At 40.3% G+C, this 21,604-nt stretch overlaps 1 protein-coding gene across 1 annotated transcript; it reads left to right on the top strand.

Moving 5' to 3' along the window:
• Positions 1-521: 521 nt before the first annotated feature.
• Positions 522-20,549, top strand: LOC310994142 (hippocalcin-like protein 1; the record flags this gene model as incomplete). The annotated part of the gene is made up of 4 exons (XM_083982730.1): positions 522-617; positions 14,866-15,147; positions 18,501-18,606; positions 20,443-20,549. 4 exons carry the CDS (start codon positions 522-524, stop codon positions 20,538-20,540), a joined length of 582 nt encoding a protein of 193 aa, XP_083838856.1. The 3' UTR covers positions 20,541-20,549.
• Between the last annotated feature and the right edge of the window lie 1,055 nt (positions 20,550-21,604).

Raw genomic sequence — 21,604 nt, 5'->3', positions numbered from 1 at the left:
TTTAATGTTTTGCAAATGTAATGCAGCAGTTTAAAGACTTGCAGTGTTGCATAACATCTTGTGTGAAGGGGACTGGGCCACAATACCGTGACAGGGCTCACTTTGATTTCATTAAAAAGAGGCAGAGAGTCATTGAGTGAGTGGACAAAGTCAAGTTGTCAATTTGTCAGTTTCGTGTATGGAACTATTTTATGTAACCTTTCTGTGGTTTACTTTATGACGAACACAGGTTTTGTGTATTGCAGTAATAACCACAGCAGCATCTCAGGAGACAAATGTTCCCTAGTCTTTAAAATTCCTACTTTCTAATTACCTGTATCTGTAGCTGTGCAGCTCCAGTGACGTGCTGGTGTCTGCTGACCGCCCAGTTTTTCTCTTCCAGAGTTCATCCTCTTCTCTCTGCTTAATTGTTGCTGACCTCCTGTTTTTCTTTATCTCTGATTGACAGGTGTGAAAAGAGGCCTGGCTAGAGCTATAGTTGCTGTTGTTGTCAAGGAAACTGAGAGTCCTGTCCCGTTACCATGGGGAAACAGAACAGCAAGCTGCGGCCAGAGATGCTGCAGGACCTCCGGGAGAATACCGAGTTCTCCGACCATGAGCTGCAGGAATGGTACAAGGTATGTGAAGAAACTTTTATAACTAAAATTGGTTATGCTACTGCTGCTACCATGGTAGAAAAATTCAGCACTATATTGTTTACACTAAAAACAAAACAAGTTAAATAGGCTAAAAGAGTTGGATTATAGTTTTATATAGATTTCACCATTCAAATTATATATATTTCTGCTTTTGAAATAAAGTTATTTCAAAACCTCACTTACATAATGCTTCTGAAAATACATGTTAATTCTCACTCAGATCCATTTTTAGCACTTATTTGTTATTTGTTGCACTTTGTTGTACATATATGTATTTTTCAGTTCAAAATTCATAGCCTACTGATTTGGAAAATCGCCAGTATGCATCTGACTAGTCCACATTGTGTACTGTCTGTATCCCACAATGCAATGCGCCCCTGGACGTCTAACCGTAACCAAAGACGGTTTAGAGTAGTTTTTTTTTATGATCAATTTTTTATTGTTCTTTTCCATGTTAGTATAAATAGACAGATATGAATAGAGAAAACAATGGCAGCTGTATCCGGCCCAACCCTTACCACAACCCTCCCCCCAACCCAGGTGGTATGCCCAAGGCAAGGCCTGCACAAATCTCTTCAAGGCAATAACCGCCATTACAGCAACAGATGTAATAATAGTAAACAAAGCAAAATGACAACAGCAACAACAACAACAAAAAACTAAAACAAACAGAAAATTACTACAAACAAAACAAAAATATAGAAAAATCTTACACACACACACATTCATTCACTCACACCCCTTGCCCCTCCCCTCCCAGGGATCCCAGCAGATGATCTCAACATGAACATCATACCAAGTACAGAATACTACAACAAATCACATATCCTTTGCAGAAGCCTTGACCAGCAGGAGACATTTTGTGCTTTGGCATGGCGAAGTTGTGCAGTGGATTGCTCCATCTGAGCAATCTCCTTGTAGCTCAAAAGCCATTCCCTCACTGACAGCATATGTGGCAATTTCCAGCGACAGGCTATGATTCTTTTTGCAGCTGTCAGTCCAGCCAACAGAAGTCGTTTTGTGTTTACAGTGAGCTTTAATGAAGAAGTATCATTAAGCAGGAGCAAATGCTGTGAGTGAGGGACAGATATATCCAGAAGATTGGACAAGGTGCTAGTAACATTTAACCAAAATCTATCAACCTCCGGGCACTGCCAAACCATATGAATATAGGTACCCATTTTATTGTTTGAACAAAACCCACAATAGGGATCATCTCTAAGCTTCATTTTATGCAATCTCTGCGGAGTGAAATAAGATCGATGGATAAAGTTGTAATGTATCATCTGGTGGTTAGCATTTCTAGATGACAAAGTTACATTAAGCCAAATGGTATGCCAATCTATAGCTAAGGAACAATTTATGTCTTTTCTCCAGACATTATCAAGTGGGAGAGATTTGTAGGAGGCCACTGCCATGTACTTGTAGAGGGCCAAGATAATTCCACCTTTTTCCCTATTTTTGCTCAGCAATACATGCAGGGGATGATTTTCCAGAGGTGCGCCCCATGGTACGCCCTGAGTCCGCATAGCTGCACGTAACTGCAAATAAAAAAAGAATGACGTGCCCGGGAGGTTATAAGACTTTTGTAAATCATGGAACTCACGAAGACCTTGTTGTCCCACAATATCTTGGATTTTGTGAACCCCTTTCTCAGACCATTGTGGAAAAACAATTGGTTTACCATCTATTAAAAGGAAATGGTTATGAAAAATAGGGGACTGAAAAAAAAAAGTATTACAAATGTTTGCTAGTTTCTGCACTTTGTGCCATACAGTAAACATATATGCAATAATTGGACCAAAGACCCGTTTTACTATCTTCTGTGGTGTGTTTGAATAAATAAGAGTTGCTAGATTGTATGGATGTATTAATTGCTCCTCAATAGGGCGCCAGGACACTTGAGATGCTGAATTTAGCCAAACGGTCAATGGCCGCAAGGCAAAACACCATGCATACCATTCAAAATTAGGAAGGTTAACACCACCTGCCGATTTCTGTCTCTGCAGAGTAGAGGCCTTAATTTTAGGTTTTTTCTTATTCCACAAATAACTGCTAGTGAGGGAATTTAACTTCCTCCAGAAGCCGGTCGGTGGGTCAAGGGGTAACATTGCACTAATAAAATTAATACGAGGTAATATGTTCATCTTTACAATAGAGAGTCTTGACTGAAAAGAGGTAGGAAGTTTGCTCCATCTCTTCAAATCATTATGAATATCATTAAGTACTTTATTATAATTTTTATTAATTACAGCTTCCAGAGAAGAAGAAATATAAACCCCTAGATATTTGAAGTGGTTAACAACGGGAATACTAGAGGGAAGTATATTATCATTAGAGTCCCCCAGAGGCAGTAATGAAGATTTCGTCCAATTAATTCTGTATCCCGACAGATTGCCAAAATCTTGAAAGATCTTAAGCAAATGAGGCAATGATTTAGATGAATTTTTTGTAAAAATCAAAATGTCATCCGCATACAAAGAAATGGCATGTGGTGTATCACAAATCATCACTGGCTCCAATGCCTCCGACTGTCGAATAGCCTGTGCTACGGGCTCTAAGGAGAGAGCAAACAAAAGGGGGGATAAGGGGCAGCCCTGCCGAGAAGATCTGGAGACTGGAAATCTGGATGAGCACATGTTACCAGTTAATACCACCGCACTCGGATTATTATATAATAATTTGACCAAAGAAATAAAACCTTCACCAAGCCCCATATGTCTAAGCACTGCCCATAAATAATTCCACTCTAGCCGATCAAATGCCTTCTCTGCATCTAAAGAGAGGATGGCTGTATCATCTGATCTTGAGGCTGAATGAATAAGATGGAGAAGGCGACGGACATTATCAGATGCATATCTAGACTTCATGAAGCCAGTTTGATCATGGTGAATCAAGTGAGGCAAGTAATTCTCCAAGCGACTTGCCAAAATCTTGGCGAACAGTTTAATTTCACAATTTAGAAGACTCAGTGGCCTATAGGAGGAACAGTCAGTGGGCGATTTATCCTTCTTCAACAAAAGAGTTATCACCGCCACATTTGAGCTAGTCGAAAAGGAACCCTTTGAAATAGAAAAATTGATCATGTTTAGCAGCAGTGGGCCTAGTCGAGACCAAAAATGAATGAAAAGCTCTGGGGGTAATCCATCCAGCCCAGGTGATCGATCTTTATTCATTTGTCTTATAGCCTTTTCCAGCTCTACCAAAGTAAAGGGTGCCTCCAGAATATTCGTTGCCTCTGAGGTCAATTTTGGTAACTTTAAGGACTCTAAAAAAACATTACAGGCTTGTTCATCATGGCTAATCTCTGAGTTGTAAAGATCTTGATAAAATAATTTGAAAGTACTATTAATTTCTATGGGGTCAGAGGTTAAGATATCGTCATTGGTCCTGATTGCAGCGATGTTTGCTCTGTCCTCATTTGTTCTTAATTTGAGAGCAAGGAGGCGGCTGGGGCGTGCACTATTCATATAGTGATTCTGTCTAGTACGATGGATTATGAATTCTGCATTCTGTCTCAATAGGCCACTGAGTTCGTCCAGTAACTTTCGGCGCTTATCTATATTTTCAGCTGAGTTGTTATTCAATAATGCTTGCTCAGCAGCTACAATTGCAATCTCCAAAGATTCAATGCGATGTTTCCTAGTTTTGTTCAGATTTGAAGCAAGGGAGATAGTTTTATTTCTGATGCAGCCCTTGACTGCATCCCACAATACTCTGGGATCATCAACTGAACTGCCGTTAATTTTAATGAATTCATCCAATTCAGCCTCAAGTTCTTGTTTGAAGGTCTCGTTTTGAAGTAAGGTGGTATTAAATCGCCAGCGTGGAGCTTTTGATTTGACAGCTCTCAAAGAAAAAGTGCACAAAACAGCTCTATGATCAGACCATGATATTGGGATCATATCAGTGTTACAAATATCACAAAAAAGAGTTTTAGAAGCAAAAATATAGTCAATTCTTGAAAAAGTCTTATGTCGGGCAGAAAAGAAAGAAAATTCCTTAGTGGAAGGATTCATCATTCGCCAGACATCAATTACTCCATGATCATTAGCTAATTTCTGCATCGCAATTGATGCTCGCTGCTGCTCTGCACTTCCTCTTAGGCCTGTACGGTCAATATCATGGAGCCATACTGAATTAAAATCCCCACCTATCAAGAGTTGGTATTCTGGGAGATCTAGCAATATAGAGGCCAGCGAGTCGTAAAAATTCTGGTCAAAAGAGTTAGGGGCATAAACACATATTAAAGCTATTTTAATGCCATCTAACACTACTTTGCAAAATGTAATACGACCATCATCGCTTCCACCTGAGCCTAAGATGGAAAAATTTAAATTGCGTTTTGCAGCGATGAGGACACCTTTGCTTTTGGTTGTATGACATGAGGAGGCAATCACATGATAATGTTTGTTTTGCAATCTACATACATCAGCCTCCAAAAAATGTGACTCTTGGATAAAAGCAAAATGAACATTTTTCCTGTGAAGCATCTCGAGGGTGCTTATGCGCTTCTGAGGAGAATTAAGGCCCCGTGAGTTCCAAGACAGCACTGTAATCTTATTTATAGCCATTATTATTCATATGTAGAAAAACTGACACCAAGGAAACCTGTACCCCATCCACCCCCCTCCCTTCCACACGCACACACATCCACACACAAAAACACAGATAAAAAAGAAAAGAATCAACAACAAAAAAAAACAAAAATACTGATACATTTTCCCATCCTGCCTTAAGCAAACCCTGCCCCCACTCTTCATTCAGAGGGAGAGCAGTCCCATGACCCCAAAACAAAAAAAGTACACCAATGTCCATGAAGGAGCAGACTTATTCGCCCCCCCCACCCTCCATACGAGTTTCATTCAGACTACATGGCAGCAGTAAGTCAACTTTTCTTTTTTTTTTTTTTTTAATTTAATTTGTTTTGTTTTATTATTTTAGCAATAAGCCCACTGGCCCACAGGGAACCCCCATTATGACGACATGTCAGATTCAAAGTATCAAATAAACGATTAAATCCACAGGCCAAAAAGAGAAAAAGAAAAAAAAAAGGGGGGGGGGGGGGGAAGCGTAAATACAAACAGTTGGCCATATACATAAAAAGGTAAATGAAAAAATAAAGGGGAAGACAAAAAATAAAATAGAACAGGCCTAAATAATAAGGGGAAAAAACTGCTTAAGGTAGTCCACTCCTAGAGGCAAACAAAAACAAAAAAAAGAGGGAGAGAGAAAAAAAAAAAAAAAAAAAAAAAAAAAAGGCAGGAAAAAAGAAGAAGATCCAGCCTGAAATGGCCCCGACAAGGCTCAGTCTTACCATTTCTGGAATGCATTGTCCTCCTCAAGGGAGTTTTTACTCCTTGTCCAGTGAAGCTAGAAACTGTTCAGCCTCGCCCGGCTCAGCAAAGGTGTAGATGTCGCGTCCCCGAGAGAGCTTGATTGTAGCCGGGTACAGCAGGAAAGCCTGGAAGCCTTTAATGCGAGCCTCATGCATCACTGTATAGCAGGGTTTGCGGCGTCTAGTGGTCGCCTCGCTATAATCTGCGGCAAACTTCAGCAGGGTACCTGCCACCTCCGGGGGATTCTTCCTTGCTTCGTTGAGTAAACGATCTCTATCCGTGTAGCGGAGGCATTTAACAATGAGCGGCCGTGTGCGCTGTGTGTTCCGCGAGGAGCCCGCTTTAGTTAAATGGCCAAGACGGTGGGCTCTCATCAACTCCGGTGGTGCAGACCCGAAGACTGGGAACCACTTTGGGATATTCTCAACCAAGTACGCGCGTAGATTCGGGCCCTCGCTGTCCTCTTTCAGATTGAAGATGAGCAGGTTGTCTCGGCGTGCCCTGTCCTCCATGTCCGTGAACTTTAGAGTAGTTAAGTTTATTTGCTGTGTACCGTAACCAAGTTATATAACTTAATAAAATAAAATAAAACTTAATGCAGACTGATCGGTTCATTGTAAAACATTTATTTATTGATGTAAATGTGGTGATTTCTGTACACACAGAGCCCCGAGGCAACGCCGCTCTTCTGTCCAATACACGTGAAGCTTCACTTTTCATGCAAACAAACTAATGCTACTGCCACAATTGTTAGATTTCATCAATGAGACCAACATTTGGTAACACTACATAATACAGCCCGCGACTTAGAGCGTACCTACCGCCCTCTTTCCGCATAGGTTGCCCCTTATTTTACACAAGTACTGAGTAACTGCGGCTCACTTCCCCCCTTGTTTCCCCCGTGCATTTACAGTGTAACTAGGCTGTGTCTTAGCGCGTAACTCCGGTTAACTTACATCCTGCTTTACACCAACTTCCACACAAGTAAAGAGTAACTCTCGCTCACTTCCCTCACGGTTTTACAGTATAACTAGGCTGCGTCTTAGCACGTAACTCCTGTCCTACTTTACACCAAATTACACAGTAACTCTCGCTCACCCCGCCACTATTTCCCTGCATTTTACAGTATAACTAGGCTGTGTCTTAGAGCGTAACTCCCGTACAATTACGTGCTACTTTGCCCGGACTTACAGTGTAACTCCTGGTCATTTCCCACCAATGATTTTAACCAATATTAGAAATTAAAAAGTCTACTACAATATGAGCACAATTGTTACAATCCATTTTTTTTTTATTGTCAGCAGGAAAATGTCACCTCTATTCCAGAGATTTATTATTAATTAATTAATTGTATGGTTTGGAATACTGAGAAATTGGGATAGAGCATGGAAATTGGTCAATAACAGGCTGGCTGGTAGCAAACTTACCTCTCTAAAATGCACATCTATGAAAGTCTAGTTCTGTCATCCAAGGGCAAAACACAAACTATACAGTAATACATCCACAATAATGAATCATTCAGAGATAGAAAATGTTTTTATTATTTATTAAACAGAAAACACATGACACATCCACATCCATGATCATTCATAAACTTTAATGCAAGTAGATCTTAATTTCCCTGTAAATGAGCACTGTTATTCCCTCCTTAGTGTGCAACTACACTCTAGTTGTCCTGGAGTTACCCAGTAACTACAAGATAGCGGGCTGTATTATAAAGTATTCTTTGTTATTCCCTCCTTAGTGTGCAAATACACTGTAATTGTCCTGCAACTACACTCTAGTTGTCCTGGAGTTACCCAGTAACTAAAGATAGCGGGCTGTATTATAAAGTATTCTTTGTTATTCCCTCCTTAGTGTGCAAATACACTCTAGTTGTCCTGCAACTACACTCTAGTTGTCCTGGAGTTACCCAGTAACTACAAGATAGCGGGCTGTATTATAAAGTATTCTTTGTTATTCCCTCCTTAGTGTGCAAATACACTGTAATTGTCTTGCAACTACACTCTAGTTGTCCTGGAGTTACCCAGTACCTTCTACTACAGCTGTAACTACTGTCTAAGTAGAACCAGTAAGTTAGAACACAGTTTGTTTCACGAGATAACATCATCTGAAAGTACAGTAATACAAAGACAAAACTAACTGAAGTGTCCCCGACCCTGACATCATAAAATAACAGATTTCTACTGGCTTTTGTTATTTACATTAAAGTTAAGTTTTGTTCCTTCTGTTATAAACTGTTTAATTTAGTTTTGATCCATCTGTCTGGTCCTTCTAAGTCTAAAATAATCAGTCAAGTCAGTTTCATCTGACAAAATGTACTTTCTAAGTTAGAAGAGTCAAGTTGAAAAGATCGTTGTGATACTACTATCACACCGGAGTGTGACACTCAGTAATGGAGAATGGATGGGCTCCTCCATAAAAGGTGATCTTGATCTTGATCCAGCTCCTTGGGCCAAAGCAGAGATCAGGGTCATGGGTGGCGTGCCATCTCCCTCGTCAGGCACCATTTTCATGGCATCTCAAAAACCTCACCTGTGTAGAAACATAATTATATATTGTATCATCAACTTCATCACATAAAATGCATCACTGTAAAACAAAGTGAGAAAATTAATAACTTTGAACGGTACAGTTTTTCTCATCATGGAATACTTAATCCCGGTTTTACCTTTCACATCATGAATCATTAGCCTTTTAAACCATAACTTGTGATTTTTAAGCATATTAATCAATTACAAATTATACATATTTTTTTCTTTAACTATTGAGTAATTATTTTAACCATTTAAAAATCTTAAATTTTACAAAATCAATGCTATTACCATACTGTTTCACAACTGTAGGCTGCACCAGTACATTAACTGTTAATGTTACTCTTGACTGTATTCATCATAACATTCATGACCAACAGTAATGTTAGCTAATGGAGCTAATGTGTACAGTACTAACACAAATACAACCTCAAAGCAAAACCGCAGCACTTACAGTTCCCGGTTGCCTGGTGCAGGGGAAAACACACACTATTATCTTTAGCACAAGCTAACATTGCTAGCTGCGTTAGCATAGCTACTTAACTCACCAAGAGGTTGATAACGCGGTGAAACTGCCGTCGCACAGGTCCTGGGTTCATCTCTCACGTCTCCTGGGGTGTTTGCTCTGTGTTTATATCAACATATCACATCGTAGACATTGCATAATTTCCCTCATTTCTCCACTTCGTCTCCTCCTGTCGTCCCTGCGGCTGTGTCAACAAGCTCCGTCCTCGCTGTGAGGTGGGACTTTCTACCTTCTCAACAGGCAACCAATGAGAAGTGAGCAGCTTCTGGTCTGACCAATGACAGATGGTCAAAGGTGAGTGACTGTGATTGACACCTTATTTCATCCTATTTGATTATAACCTGTCTAACTACGCTGCTCATCATTGATCACATAAGTTGTCAATCACAGTCACTCACCTTTGACCATCTGTCATTGGTCAGACCAGAAGCTGCTCACTTGTCATTGGTTGCCTGTTGAGAAGGTAGAAAGTCCCACCCCACAGCGAGGACGGAGCTTGTTGACACAGCCACAGGGACGACAGGAGGAGACGAAGTGGAGAAATGAGGGAAATTATGCAATGTCTACGATGTGATATGTTGATATAAACACAGAGCAAACACCCCGGGAGACGTGAGGGATGCACCCAGGACCTGTGCGACGGCAGTTTCACCGTGTTATCAACCTCTTGGTGAGTTAAGTAGCTATGCTAACGCAGCTAGCAATGTTAGCTTGTGCTAAAGATAATAGCAAAGATATTCAATAAATGCGTCTTTGATAATAGTGTGTGTTTTCCCCTGCACCAGGCAACCGGGAACTGTAAGTGCTGCGGTTTTGCTTTGAGGTTGTATTTGTGTTAGTACTGTACACATTAGCTCCATTAGCTAACGTTACTGTTGGTCATGAATGTTATGATGAATACAGTCAAGAGTAACATTAACAGTTAATGTACTGGTGCAGCCTACAGTTGTGAAACAGTATGGTAATAGCATTGATTTTGTAAAATTTAAGATTTTTAAATGGTTAAAATAATTACTCAATAGTTAAAGAAAAAAATATGTATAATTTGTAATTGATTAATATACTTAAAAATCACAAGTTATGGTTTAAAAGGCTAATGATTCATGATGTGAAAGGTAAAACCGGGATTAAGTATTCCATGATGAGGAAAAACTGTACCGTTCAAAGTTATTAATTTTCTCACTTTGTTTTACAGTGATGCATTTTATGTGATGAAGTTGATGATACAATATATAATTATGTTTCTACACAGGTGAGGTTTTTGAGATGGCATGAAAATGGTGCCTGACGAGGGAGATGGCACGCCACCCATGACCCTGATCTCTGCTTTGGCCCAAGGAGCTGGATCAAGATCAAGATCACCTTTTATGGAGGAGCCCATCCATTCTCCATTACTGAGTGTCACACTCCGGTGTGATAGTAGTATCACAACGATCTTTTCAACTTGACTCTTCTAACTTAGAAAGTACATTTTGTCAGATGAAACTGACTTGACTGACTATTTTAGACTTAGAAGGGCCAGACAGATGGATCAAAACTAAATTAAACAGTTTATAACAGACGGAACAAAACTTAACTTTAATGTAAATAACAAAAGCCAGTAGAAATCTGTTATTTTATGATGTCAGGGTCTGGGACACTTCAGTTAGTTTTGTCTTTGTATTACTGTACTTTCAGATGATGTTATCTTGTGAAACAAACTGTGTTCTAACTTACTGGTTCTACTTAGACAGTAGTTACAGCTGTAGTAGAAGGTACTGGGTAACTCCAGGACAACTAGAGTGTAGTTGCAGGACAATTACAGTGTATTTGCACACTAAGGAGGGAATAACAAAGAATACTTTATAATACAGCCCGCTATCTTGTAGTTACTGGGTAACTACGGGACAACTAGAGTGTAGTTGCAGGACAATTACAGTGTATTTGCAGGACAATTACAGTGTATTTGCACACTAAGGAGGGAATAACAAAGAATACTTTATAATACAGCCCGCTATCTTTAGTTACTGGGTAACTCCAGGACAACTAGAGTGTAGTTGCACGACAACTAGAGTGTATTTGCACACTAAGGAGGGAATAACAAAGAACACTTTATAATACAGCCCGCTATCTTTAGTTACTGGGTAACTCCAGGACAACTAGAGTGTAGTTGCAGGACAATTACAGTGTATTTGCACACTAAGGAGGGAATAACAAAGAATACTTTATAATACAGCCCGCTATCTTTAGTTACTGGGTAACTCCAGGACAACTAGAGTGTAGTTGCAGGACAATTACAGTGTATTTGCACACTAAGGAGGGAATAACAAAGAATACTTTATAATACAGCCCGCTATCTTTAGTTACTGGGTAACTCCAGGACAACTAGAGTGTAGTTGCAGGACAATTACAGTGTATTTGCACACTAAGGAGGGAATAACAAAGAATACTTTATAATACAGCCCGCTATCTTGTAGTTACTGGGTAACTACGGGACAACTAGAGTGTAGTTGCAAGACAACTAGAGTGTATTTGCACACTAAGGAGGGAATAACAAAGAATACTTTATAATACAGCCCGCTATCTTGTAGTTACTGGGTAACTCCAGGACAACTAGAGTGTAGTTGCACACTAAGGAGGGAATAACAGTGCTCATTTACAGGGAAATTAAGATCTACTTGCATTAAAGTTTATGAATGATCATGGATGTGGATGTGTCATGTGTTTTCTGTTTAATAAAGAATAAAGAATACATTTTCTATCTCTGAATGATTCATTATTGTGGATGTATTACTGTATAGTTTGTGTTTTGCCCTTGGATGACAGAACTAGACTTTCATAGATGTGCATTTTAGAGAGGTAAGTTTGCTACCAGCCAGCCTGTTATTGATCAATTTCCATGCTCTATCCCAATTTCTCAGTATTCCAAACCATACAATTAATTAATTAATAATAAATCTCTGGAATAGAGGTGACATTTTCCTGCTGACAATAAAAAAAAAATGGATTGTAACAATTGTGCTCATATTGTAGTAGACTTTTTAATTTCTAATATTGGTTAAAATCATTGGTGGGAAATGACCAGGAGTTACACTGTAAGTCCGGGCAAAGTAGCACGTACTTGTACGGGAGTTACGCTCTAAGACACAGCCTAGTTATACTGTAAAATGCAGGGAAATAGTGGCGGGGTGAGCGAGAGTTACTGTGTAATTTGGTGTAAAGTAGGACAGGAGTTACGTGCTAAGACGCAGCCTAGTTATACTGTAAAACCGTGAGGGAAGTGAGCGAGAGTTACTCTTTACTTGTGTGGAAGTTGGTGTAAAGCAGGATGTAAGTTAACCGGAGTTACGCGCTAAGACGCAGCCTAGTTACACTGTAAATGCACGGGGGAAACAAGGGGGGAAGTGAGCCGCAGTTACTCAGTACTTGTGTGAAATAAGGGGCAACCTATGCGGAAAGAGGGCGGTAGGTACGCTCTAAGTCGCGGGCTGTATTATGTAGTGTTACCCAACATTTATCTCCTAAAAATAATTTAACCAGCCAGTGGTAAACCTCTAAAAACCTGCGGGTAAGTTAATTAGCGATCATTTTCTCCCCCGGGAGACGAAGGTTGGCCGGCCGAGCAGCTCTGCAGACCGGCTGCTGCCTCTGTGATGTCCCGGTCACTGCTCACACAGGTGGAGCTTCACTTCTCCGAAAAACATCGGAGCAGACTTCTAAAAAGCTGTCATTTGGATAAACTAGCCTTATATTTGGGATCTAAACAGTTACTTTCTCACATGAAAAAATATTAAAAATTAATAAAGTTACGTAATACCAATCCTACTTGCACTTTAAGGACTGCACCCAATTTCGTTGTACTTGTGCAATGACAATAAAGACATTCATTTCATTTCGCTACAGCGGGAAATAAAACAGCTTTTCGCCTGTTTTGTATACAGTATAGACCAGAGCAGCATCTTTATGCAAATGAGAGTGACTGAGGCATCCTGGGTCATTTAGGGGCAGAGCCCGGCATCCCTCCATTTGGAAAGTTCAGCCTAACTGGCTTAACAAACTAACTAACAAAAAGTTGGCTATTAATAGGCTATTTACAGACAACACCTACCTGGTGATTCGACCAAATACATGTAGATTTCCGGGTAAGAAATTTCTGGCCACTGCGTGGGGTCATTCATCCAGTTACTGCGTTCACACCAAAAGCTTCCAAAGCGTCAAAAACGCTCGAGGGTGGGCGTCAGATAAGACAGCTCCCAAAACGGCAAATATTTTCAGCCGCTTTGGCCGCTCGTCACGTGACTGACGTCAAAGTTCGATCACGCTGGTCATTGGGGAGCCGAAATACAAAAAAAAGGAAAAAAAGGCAGCCGACAGACATCTCTATTCTGACAGGATGCCGCCGGTTGCCGCCGAACTGCAGGATGCCTCAGTCATTCTCATTTGCATAGAGATGCCGCTCTGGTCTATACTGCGGTGTGAATGGCGTTGGTCTGCTGAAATAGCATACTGAATCCCACATTCAGTATGCAGTATACAGTACATACTAACGCAGTATGTAGTAGGCAGTACAGTAGTATACGGTTTCGAAAACAGCCGTAGGGGTTGTTCAGACAATTTTTAGCCAATCCAGATTGGAACTGGATGGCTCTTCAACATAAACAAAGCAATATCCCAGGTTGTAATAGATATAGTACTACGATTACTTTTTGAGAACTGACCGTAGCACCGTTGCACCTATATCCACATGAATCTGTCAGAGCCCCCCGTCATCAGTAAGGTCATGACATCAGTAATTAGTAAAACCGACAGCTGCCTAGAATATGACGTTTATCTCCGTCCAAGTCACAGCACCACCCAGTCTGGTAATCCACTGGGGAGACCGGATTAATTTTGCCGTGATGAAGTGCCACAGCAGACTGACCGCATGCATTATCTCATCTTGTTTTCATGGATATGTGTTTGTGTAATGGCTATATGGCTTTATGTGTGGATTAGACCTACAGAACAGCTGTGTGAGCTGTCCTGAATGAGAGCTGTACATGTTTAAACCATCACCTTCCTGATCTGTGACTTAAGCCTCACTGACCCCAGGTCCCCTCACACTGACAATGGTCATGATGGTGTTTGGTCTCAGTGGATTAACAGGTCCTGGATGCTGGATATGACATATAAACTATGAAGTATGCTCCACGGGATGTTAAAGTGCCTTAGGTCCTGGAGAATAAATCCAGCCTGTCTTCTTTTTGGGGATTTATTGGCCATATATCTGAGCTTGGAGTTAGAAAGCCGCGCTGAAAGTAGCGAAATGTCAAAAACACAAAGAACGAAAAAAAAATGTATTAGGAGCAGAGCCGTGTTGCCTTGCTGCCTTCACCCATGATAATATTTAACATGATGATCACAAAGTAACTCCAGTTTTAAAACAGGACAATGACTTTGTCACCTCACTGCTTCGATCTTAAAAAGTGCTACATTTCTGCTGAACAAAGACCATGACTGACATGACTTTTACCTCCCTTTTCTTCTCAGGCACAATGCTGCTTTATCAAATGTGACTCCCTCAAAAGAAGATAGAACTGCTCTCAAATATCCAAGACTAATTTCTTTTTGCAAAAATACTTCTTCAGAATGGAGCATTACATGAATGAAACATTTACAAGTCAAAAGTTTTGTTAGAGATATTTGATTCCTGATCGAAATGGTTTTATCTGTCAGTTATAATGGAAAGAGTGTCTGCTGATGTAGAAATTGTATCACAGAGATGTATTGTCCCGGAGGCTGAAAGAAGGCATTAAAGGAATTATTGTCACCCTTGTCTTGGCTCATATCATCTTTTTTCTTTTCCTCAGGGTTTCTTGAAGGATTGTCCCAGTGGGACTCTGAATGTGGAGGAGTTCAAGAAGATTTACGCCAATTTCTTCCCCTACGGTGATGCCTCCAAGTTTGCTGAGCATGTCTTCCGAACCTTTGACACCAACAACGACGGGACGATAGACTTCCGGGAGTTCATCATTGCCTTGAGCGTGACGTCACGAGGGAAGCTCGAGCAAAAGCTGAAATGGGCCTTCAGCATGTACGACCTGGACGGGAACGGGTACATCAGCCGCGACGAGATGCTGGAGATTGTACAGGTGAGCAAGAGACAATGGGTAATGTTTGATTGGGGGTTTCAGGATTGGCTGAGGTTTTTGAACTCTAAGAATAAAGTTGGATATTTTTCAATTCTTTTAAATGACTAGGAATGTACAGAAAGAACTTTTCCACAATTCAACCGATTATATTTTTATCCTGCCTTTGCCGCAGACTTGCCGTTATAAATACTCAGTTTCCATCCACAGCTGTGATAACCTCAGTGACATCATCAGGATTGTTTTCTTTTGGGGCTTTAGGGGGCTCTTCTAGAGGGAATTACAGATATGTTCACATGCTGAGTCATATTCCTCAATTAAGCTAACCTCAATGTGCAGAGTTCAACTTGTTCCTTTTAGATAAAATACACCAATCAGAAACTGCAGAATCCCAAATCCTTGTCAGGTAGGGTTTATGAGCATCACAGGAAATACCTAAATAATTTCATGACTCTCTAAGTTACCAAAGCTCACATGCAGTGTAAAAGTATGGAGGTGCTGGCGTCACTCAGAGATCAACATTTTTAAAAAAAATTTTCACTATATCAACCTCTTAAGTTCTTGAAAATACTGAAAAAAAACACTATTGGATATTATATTTTAACCAGACGCCTGTGTAGACTCTGCATGGACAGAAATAGACAGTGTTTACTTCAATTATGCAAGTTAATACATTCGTTTCAGTACGTACTGTATGGAGAGGCTCAAGCACTAATATGCAAAGACTCTAATAGGCATATTTAATATGCTGAATGCAATATTGGCACAGGCAACAGTTTCTATGAAGACTGCTAAGTACACTGTTACATTTGTGCAGCATGTAATCCTTTCATTGTTCAGGAGACGAAGTAGAGAGACTCAGACTGGGATGTTGTACTGAGTATCTTGCTGTGTGTTCTCTGTGGGCTTATTTTCATATCCTGGTGGGGACTCCAGCATGAACACACTTACCCACGGGGACACAGGGACACTGTGGGGACAAAATTTAAGTCCTCAGGGAAAGGAACTGCTTGAGTTTTAGGGCTTGGTTTTAGGGTAAGACATGTGATGTGATGGTTAAGGTTTGAGTAATGGAATCCATTATGTCCATGACTGAACCTCACGGGGACAATGAAACAAGTTTCTCTGTGTGTATGTGTATGTGTGTGCTTGTGCATGTGTGTGTGTGTGTGTGTGCGTGCGCGCGCTGTCTGCGTGCACACGCTTCTAGGTTCTCATGGATTAGTGAGTTAAATTTAACCAGAGTTTATCCCTGAGTGTGCAGAATACTGGGATTATCCTCAAGCTCATTGAGGTTACGCACCGCTGGATGTGAGAGGAGGGGCCCATTGTGTCATTGTACACTGTGAGAGAGAGACAGAGAGATTGTCATAATAGGGGAAGTCAAATTTGTTTTACACCACATTATCGGACAGCAGGGCAGGTCTTCACCCTACATGCCCCAATCAGAACACATGCCCAACAAAATGTCCTTTTTTAATCTTATTTGAAACCTACCAAATCAACTTGTTCCTGCTGATTGAAAATGATGTAAGGAGGAAATTTAGTTAAATCAAACTGCAGAAAATGGATATTTTCCCCAAACAGCAGAGGATGTTGCAGTATTACTACAACCTTGTTCGACACGCATGAATAAATGCATCAGAATACCACTGGAACAATCGGATATCCTTATTGATCCATGGACAGGAACTTAAAGTTAAAATCTAATGCTTATTCACCACCTTTTTTTAAGTAGCTTTCAATGACATTGAACAGAAAACAGCAAACTGAGTTTACCCTCTGTTGAAAGAAAGAAGTCATACATTTTGGGAAATACATTAGGCTACTCATTTATGTATTTATTCATTCACTTTTTTCTTGAGAGTTAGATAAGAAGTGCTTGGAGGCTATTAGCTTAGCTTTACTTAGCCTAACAAGAGTTTATCTAACAGTTCCAACAGTTTATCTATGTCTCTTGACAGGCACAATGTAGTAAACAGTAAGAAATTTGGTTGCAAAACTCTAGGAAGGATACAGTTTGCCAAGAAAGTTTACAACATATTTTTGTATTAACCACAAATAGTTTTTTACATTTCTGTAAACATGCCCCATAAAGACATTGAATATAACATAAAACTTGAGGAATGAATGGTTTACTGTACACTTGTTTGGTGCTAGCAGCTCCCTGTAGATTTGTTTGAAGACTACATAGGCCTCATCTTAATGTGTGCAGGGGTGATATTCTTTGGAGAGTCAATCTTAGCCTGCAAAATTGTCCATTATTTCTGAGAAGCTAATTTAAAATGGCCAAACCTTGTGTATCACTACACACAAACAAACAGAACACAAAAGAGTTTGCACTGTGCAACTCAACAACTGTGCAGGGACCAAATAACTGTTAATTCAATTGTATTCAGTTTTTTTTCCTCCATTAAAACTATGCTTTCAGATGGATTGGAACTCTAAATGGATTGTATTATTTCTATTGTTCTTTCTTATCTACTGTTATTTTCATAGTCAGTCTAAAGACAGGCTGTTAAATCACTGTCTGGTCTGTGTGGCTGATTTATTTCATAAGACTATGATAATTTTTTTTGAAGCAATAGTAAATAAATAAATGAATAAACTGAATTTGGAATCAACTCAATTGTTTTGTGCACCTATCTTTTAGTATTTTTCAATATATAACCAGTCAGGCAATAAACAATATATTTCAGTCAAGAGATGCATTTAAATCCCTATGTCTTACTGAAAAGCTCAGAGGGCTTATTTCATGCAGGCTACCTACACTTCTGAGGGCGCTGCTGTGACACTGATCTACGGTCAGTAAGCTGACTGCAGATACTCTGGTACTTGCAGCTGCTCTGTCCGGTGTTGGCTTGCAAGGTTAATTTAATACTATCAGGGGACAGGGGGTGCTCCTATCAGTCAAGAGATAAAGATGTATCAGATCAATATAGTAAGCTCTGCTTGTAAGCCTCTCGCCCCCAAACTATTGGTACATACAATCCCTGTCACTGTGGTATGATGGCGTGTAGTCCTACAGGCACACAGACCCTGCGTGGGTATTTGTGGAGAAGCTGCCCAGGGAGCAGCTCTTAGCATCAGGACTAACAAATGGAAGTGGATCATGTGGACTTTAGAAAGTGTGTATATCAGCATCTTGAAAGCTGCAGTGACATTATTTTTCAGCTCAGTTTTGTTTTAGTTCTCTCCTGCTGAGTCCCCTTAATGGATCCCTGCTGGCTTGAATTCACTTATCTTTCTTTCCTCTCGTTCCCACCCAACCACGCCTGTCTCTCTCCCTCTTTCTCTCTCTCTCTCTCTGTGTGTCTCTCTCTCTATCTTGCTTGATCTGCCGCTCTGTCTCTCAGGCCATCTACAAGATGGTGTCATCTGTGATGAAGATGCCAGAGGATGAATCCACGCCGGAGAAGAGGACAGATAAGATCTTCAGACAAATGGACCTCAATAATGATGGTGAGTGGAGGAAATGGCAACGAGGAGGGATGAATATGCTGAGAGGAGAGGGCAGGAGTGAGGGGTATCAGACGAAATGTGACAGTTTGTAGAAGATAATTCTTGAAATGTGCTCATTGTTATTGAAAACAAGAGATCTTATAGTTAGACTAGTAAGACTCAGCCTCTCTCTGAACTCCCAGGCTTTCTCCGAATGACTGGCTGATTTATATATTTCATGAATGCACAACCATTTTAGGCTTTGTGCATCATCCATTTTTACAAAATGAATGATGAAGAATATTGACCTTTTCATAATTCAGCACTTGCAGCCATCCCTTCCCTGTGAGGCTGTTCACATAGGGTACAGCACACAACAGCTCTTTGAGCTAAATGCTTAAAGGGATAGTTCAACATTTTGGAAAATTGGCCATGATCCCTATAGTTTTAGGAATAGGTTTGTTACCTTTATTTGTCGGTGCAAGCTGTTTTTAGAATGGCGGAGCAGAGCCGCGAGCTGCTCAGAGCTATGCCATGGAGGCTCATGGGATTTCTTGGTTTCCCGCATCAAATTCATCAAAAACACAATCCAACAACTCCAAAACGCTCTGGTGGACAAGTTGTGACCTGCACATTCACCACGCTATGAGATAATAACGGAGCGTTACGAGATGGAGTTGTTTTCGAGGCAAATGCAGAGACTGCTTGCCGAAAAACTGCCCCCGACGGGAACGCGCATCAGCGGTTTTGCATGAATTTACCTAGAAAACAACTCTGTCTCGTAACGTTCTGTTATTATCTCATAACGTGGTGAATGTGCAGGTCACAACTTGTCCACGAGAGCGTTTTGAAGTTCTTGGATTGTGTGTAGGCTATTTGATGAGTTTGATGAGCGAAATCAAGAAATTCCATGACCCTCTGCAGCGTAGCTCTGAGCAGCTTGCGGCTCTGCTCCACCATTCTAAAAATAGCTTGCACCGACAATTAAAGGTAACAAACCTACTGCTATGGCTATAGGGAGTATGGCAATGGGCCAATTTGCCTAAATGTTTAACTATCAAGGTATCTAATTTACACTGCAATGAATGTTGACACTACAGGAAAAGTTCAAGAATCACCAGTGTCACTGGTCGATATCATTATTATGTTATGACAGTCCATCCAATAAGATGACCATGTAGCTATGGTGCTCGATGAGAAGTTGGGATCACTAGTAGGATTCACCTTCTTGGGACCATATAGTATGTATCAAATTCAGTCCCCACAACATGTAGTAAAATATATTTAAAAACCAAAAACCCAAAAATGATTCATATCCAGGGACCACTGTACTTACAAACCTTTAAGACACTCTATGCAGTAGTTGTAGCGATGTTTCAGTGGATGGACCAACCAGCTGACTGACAGAGTGACTCTGATTACCATGTAAATTATACAGCCACACTGCTAGCATGGCTAAAAATACACACACAAACCCAGAGTTGTAAAACAAATTGCACATGACTTCTGACTTAGATCCAAAAAGTTGTTTACCCCAAATAAATATTTTTCTGGTCAGCCTGTTTCTTCCATCTGAACTCGTTGATTCCATAACTGAGCTATAAATATCTTACATGGCTCCCATCCCATATTCCCTGCTATAGCCAAGTTTGGTGCATGTTTGTGCATACCCAGCAATTTCAAATACCACTGTGTTGTAGCCTACTGATTCACACATGAAAACTATTTTTAAGGACTTGAACTGTAGCTCAAAAACTAATCCACAGCTCAGATAATGCCTCTTTACACCATATTAAATGCAGCACCACTGGGGAAAAAAAAGAAGTCTATTTTTATAATTTTCTCTTTGTTCTGCAGGCAAATTGTCCCTGGAGGAGTTTATCAAAGGTGCCAAAAGCGACCCTTCCATCGTCCGGCTACTCCAGTGCGACCCCAGCTCGGCCTCCCAGTTCTGAACTACTGCCCCGCTATGACCCCTTCTTCCTCACCCTCTCCGTTGCTATTGAACCAGTCACTCAAATCAATGCATGATGGTTCTCGTCTCTCATATCATCTTAAATTCTTAATTGTTGTGTGCAAGGATGGAGGAGGAATTTTAAAGAGGATAACAGAGAAGTCATCACTGTCATTTTACTTTCATTTTTATATTTGGGGGAAAGAAAATGAAGGGACATGGATACATTTAAATGATGAGTCAGAGACAGAGGTGTCCGCTAATGTTCCTGAATATCTCTCTCTCTCTGGAACATCGGATTTCCAGGGGGCTTGTGACAAAGCTTTTTTCTTTTTTTTTTTGCAGGGTGGGGATTGTTCAGTTTCTCCTCCAACACTCATGTATATCATGTATATACTGTATGTCTATGTATATCATAAGATGAAGTACATTTGTCTTCATGTATGGTGCACACTCTCTGGCATTGAAAGGCAGTATTATGTAGCGTAGCTTCCTGGTCTGATCTGAATGAGCGGTCGTGGGGGGTTGGAAGTGGGTGGGGGTTTATATTGGGACGTTTCACTGAGAAAAAAGAAGGCCTAAGATCCCATTAGGTTTTTATTAATATCTACTTGCATTTTGTTGATTTTTAAATTTTAAATGTGTTTTTTTTTTCATTTGTACATATTGTTTTCCTCATTCATGTCATTTTATTTATTCATTTTTATTCTTATTATTGTGCTTTTACTTTGATATGTTGTTTAAGATGACCACACTCTAGTTTACAGTGACAGAGAGAGAGAGAGAACATGCGAGTTAAGACTGACCTCTCTGGGATTTGTGGTTTTTGTTAAATTGGGCGAGGAATATGAAATTCTAGTGAAATAAGGAGCTCCCATAATGCATTTGATCAACGACACCAGTAGCACATATCATTTGAGCCGCCATGTGTTTATAAAGTATGGCTGTGCATTTGGTCTGAATGTGTGTGTGTGCATGTGAATATGCACCGTATGCTCGAGGCTAACTTTTACAGTATTACCATGTTGTGTTGTTTCTTAATTTGTAAGTATTTTAAAGTTCTTT

This window comes from Trachurus trachurus (genome assembly GCF_905171665.1).
Source record: "Trachurus trachurus genome assembly, chromosome: 11".
NCBI classification, from domain to species: Eukaryota; Metazoa; Chordata; class Actinopteri; order Carangiformes; family Carangidae; genus Trachurus; species Trachurus trachurus.
The sequence above is the reverse complement of the archived record's forward strand: the minus strand, read 5'-3'. Positions and strand labels throughout refer to the sequence as shown.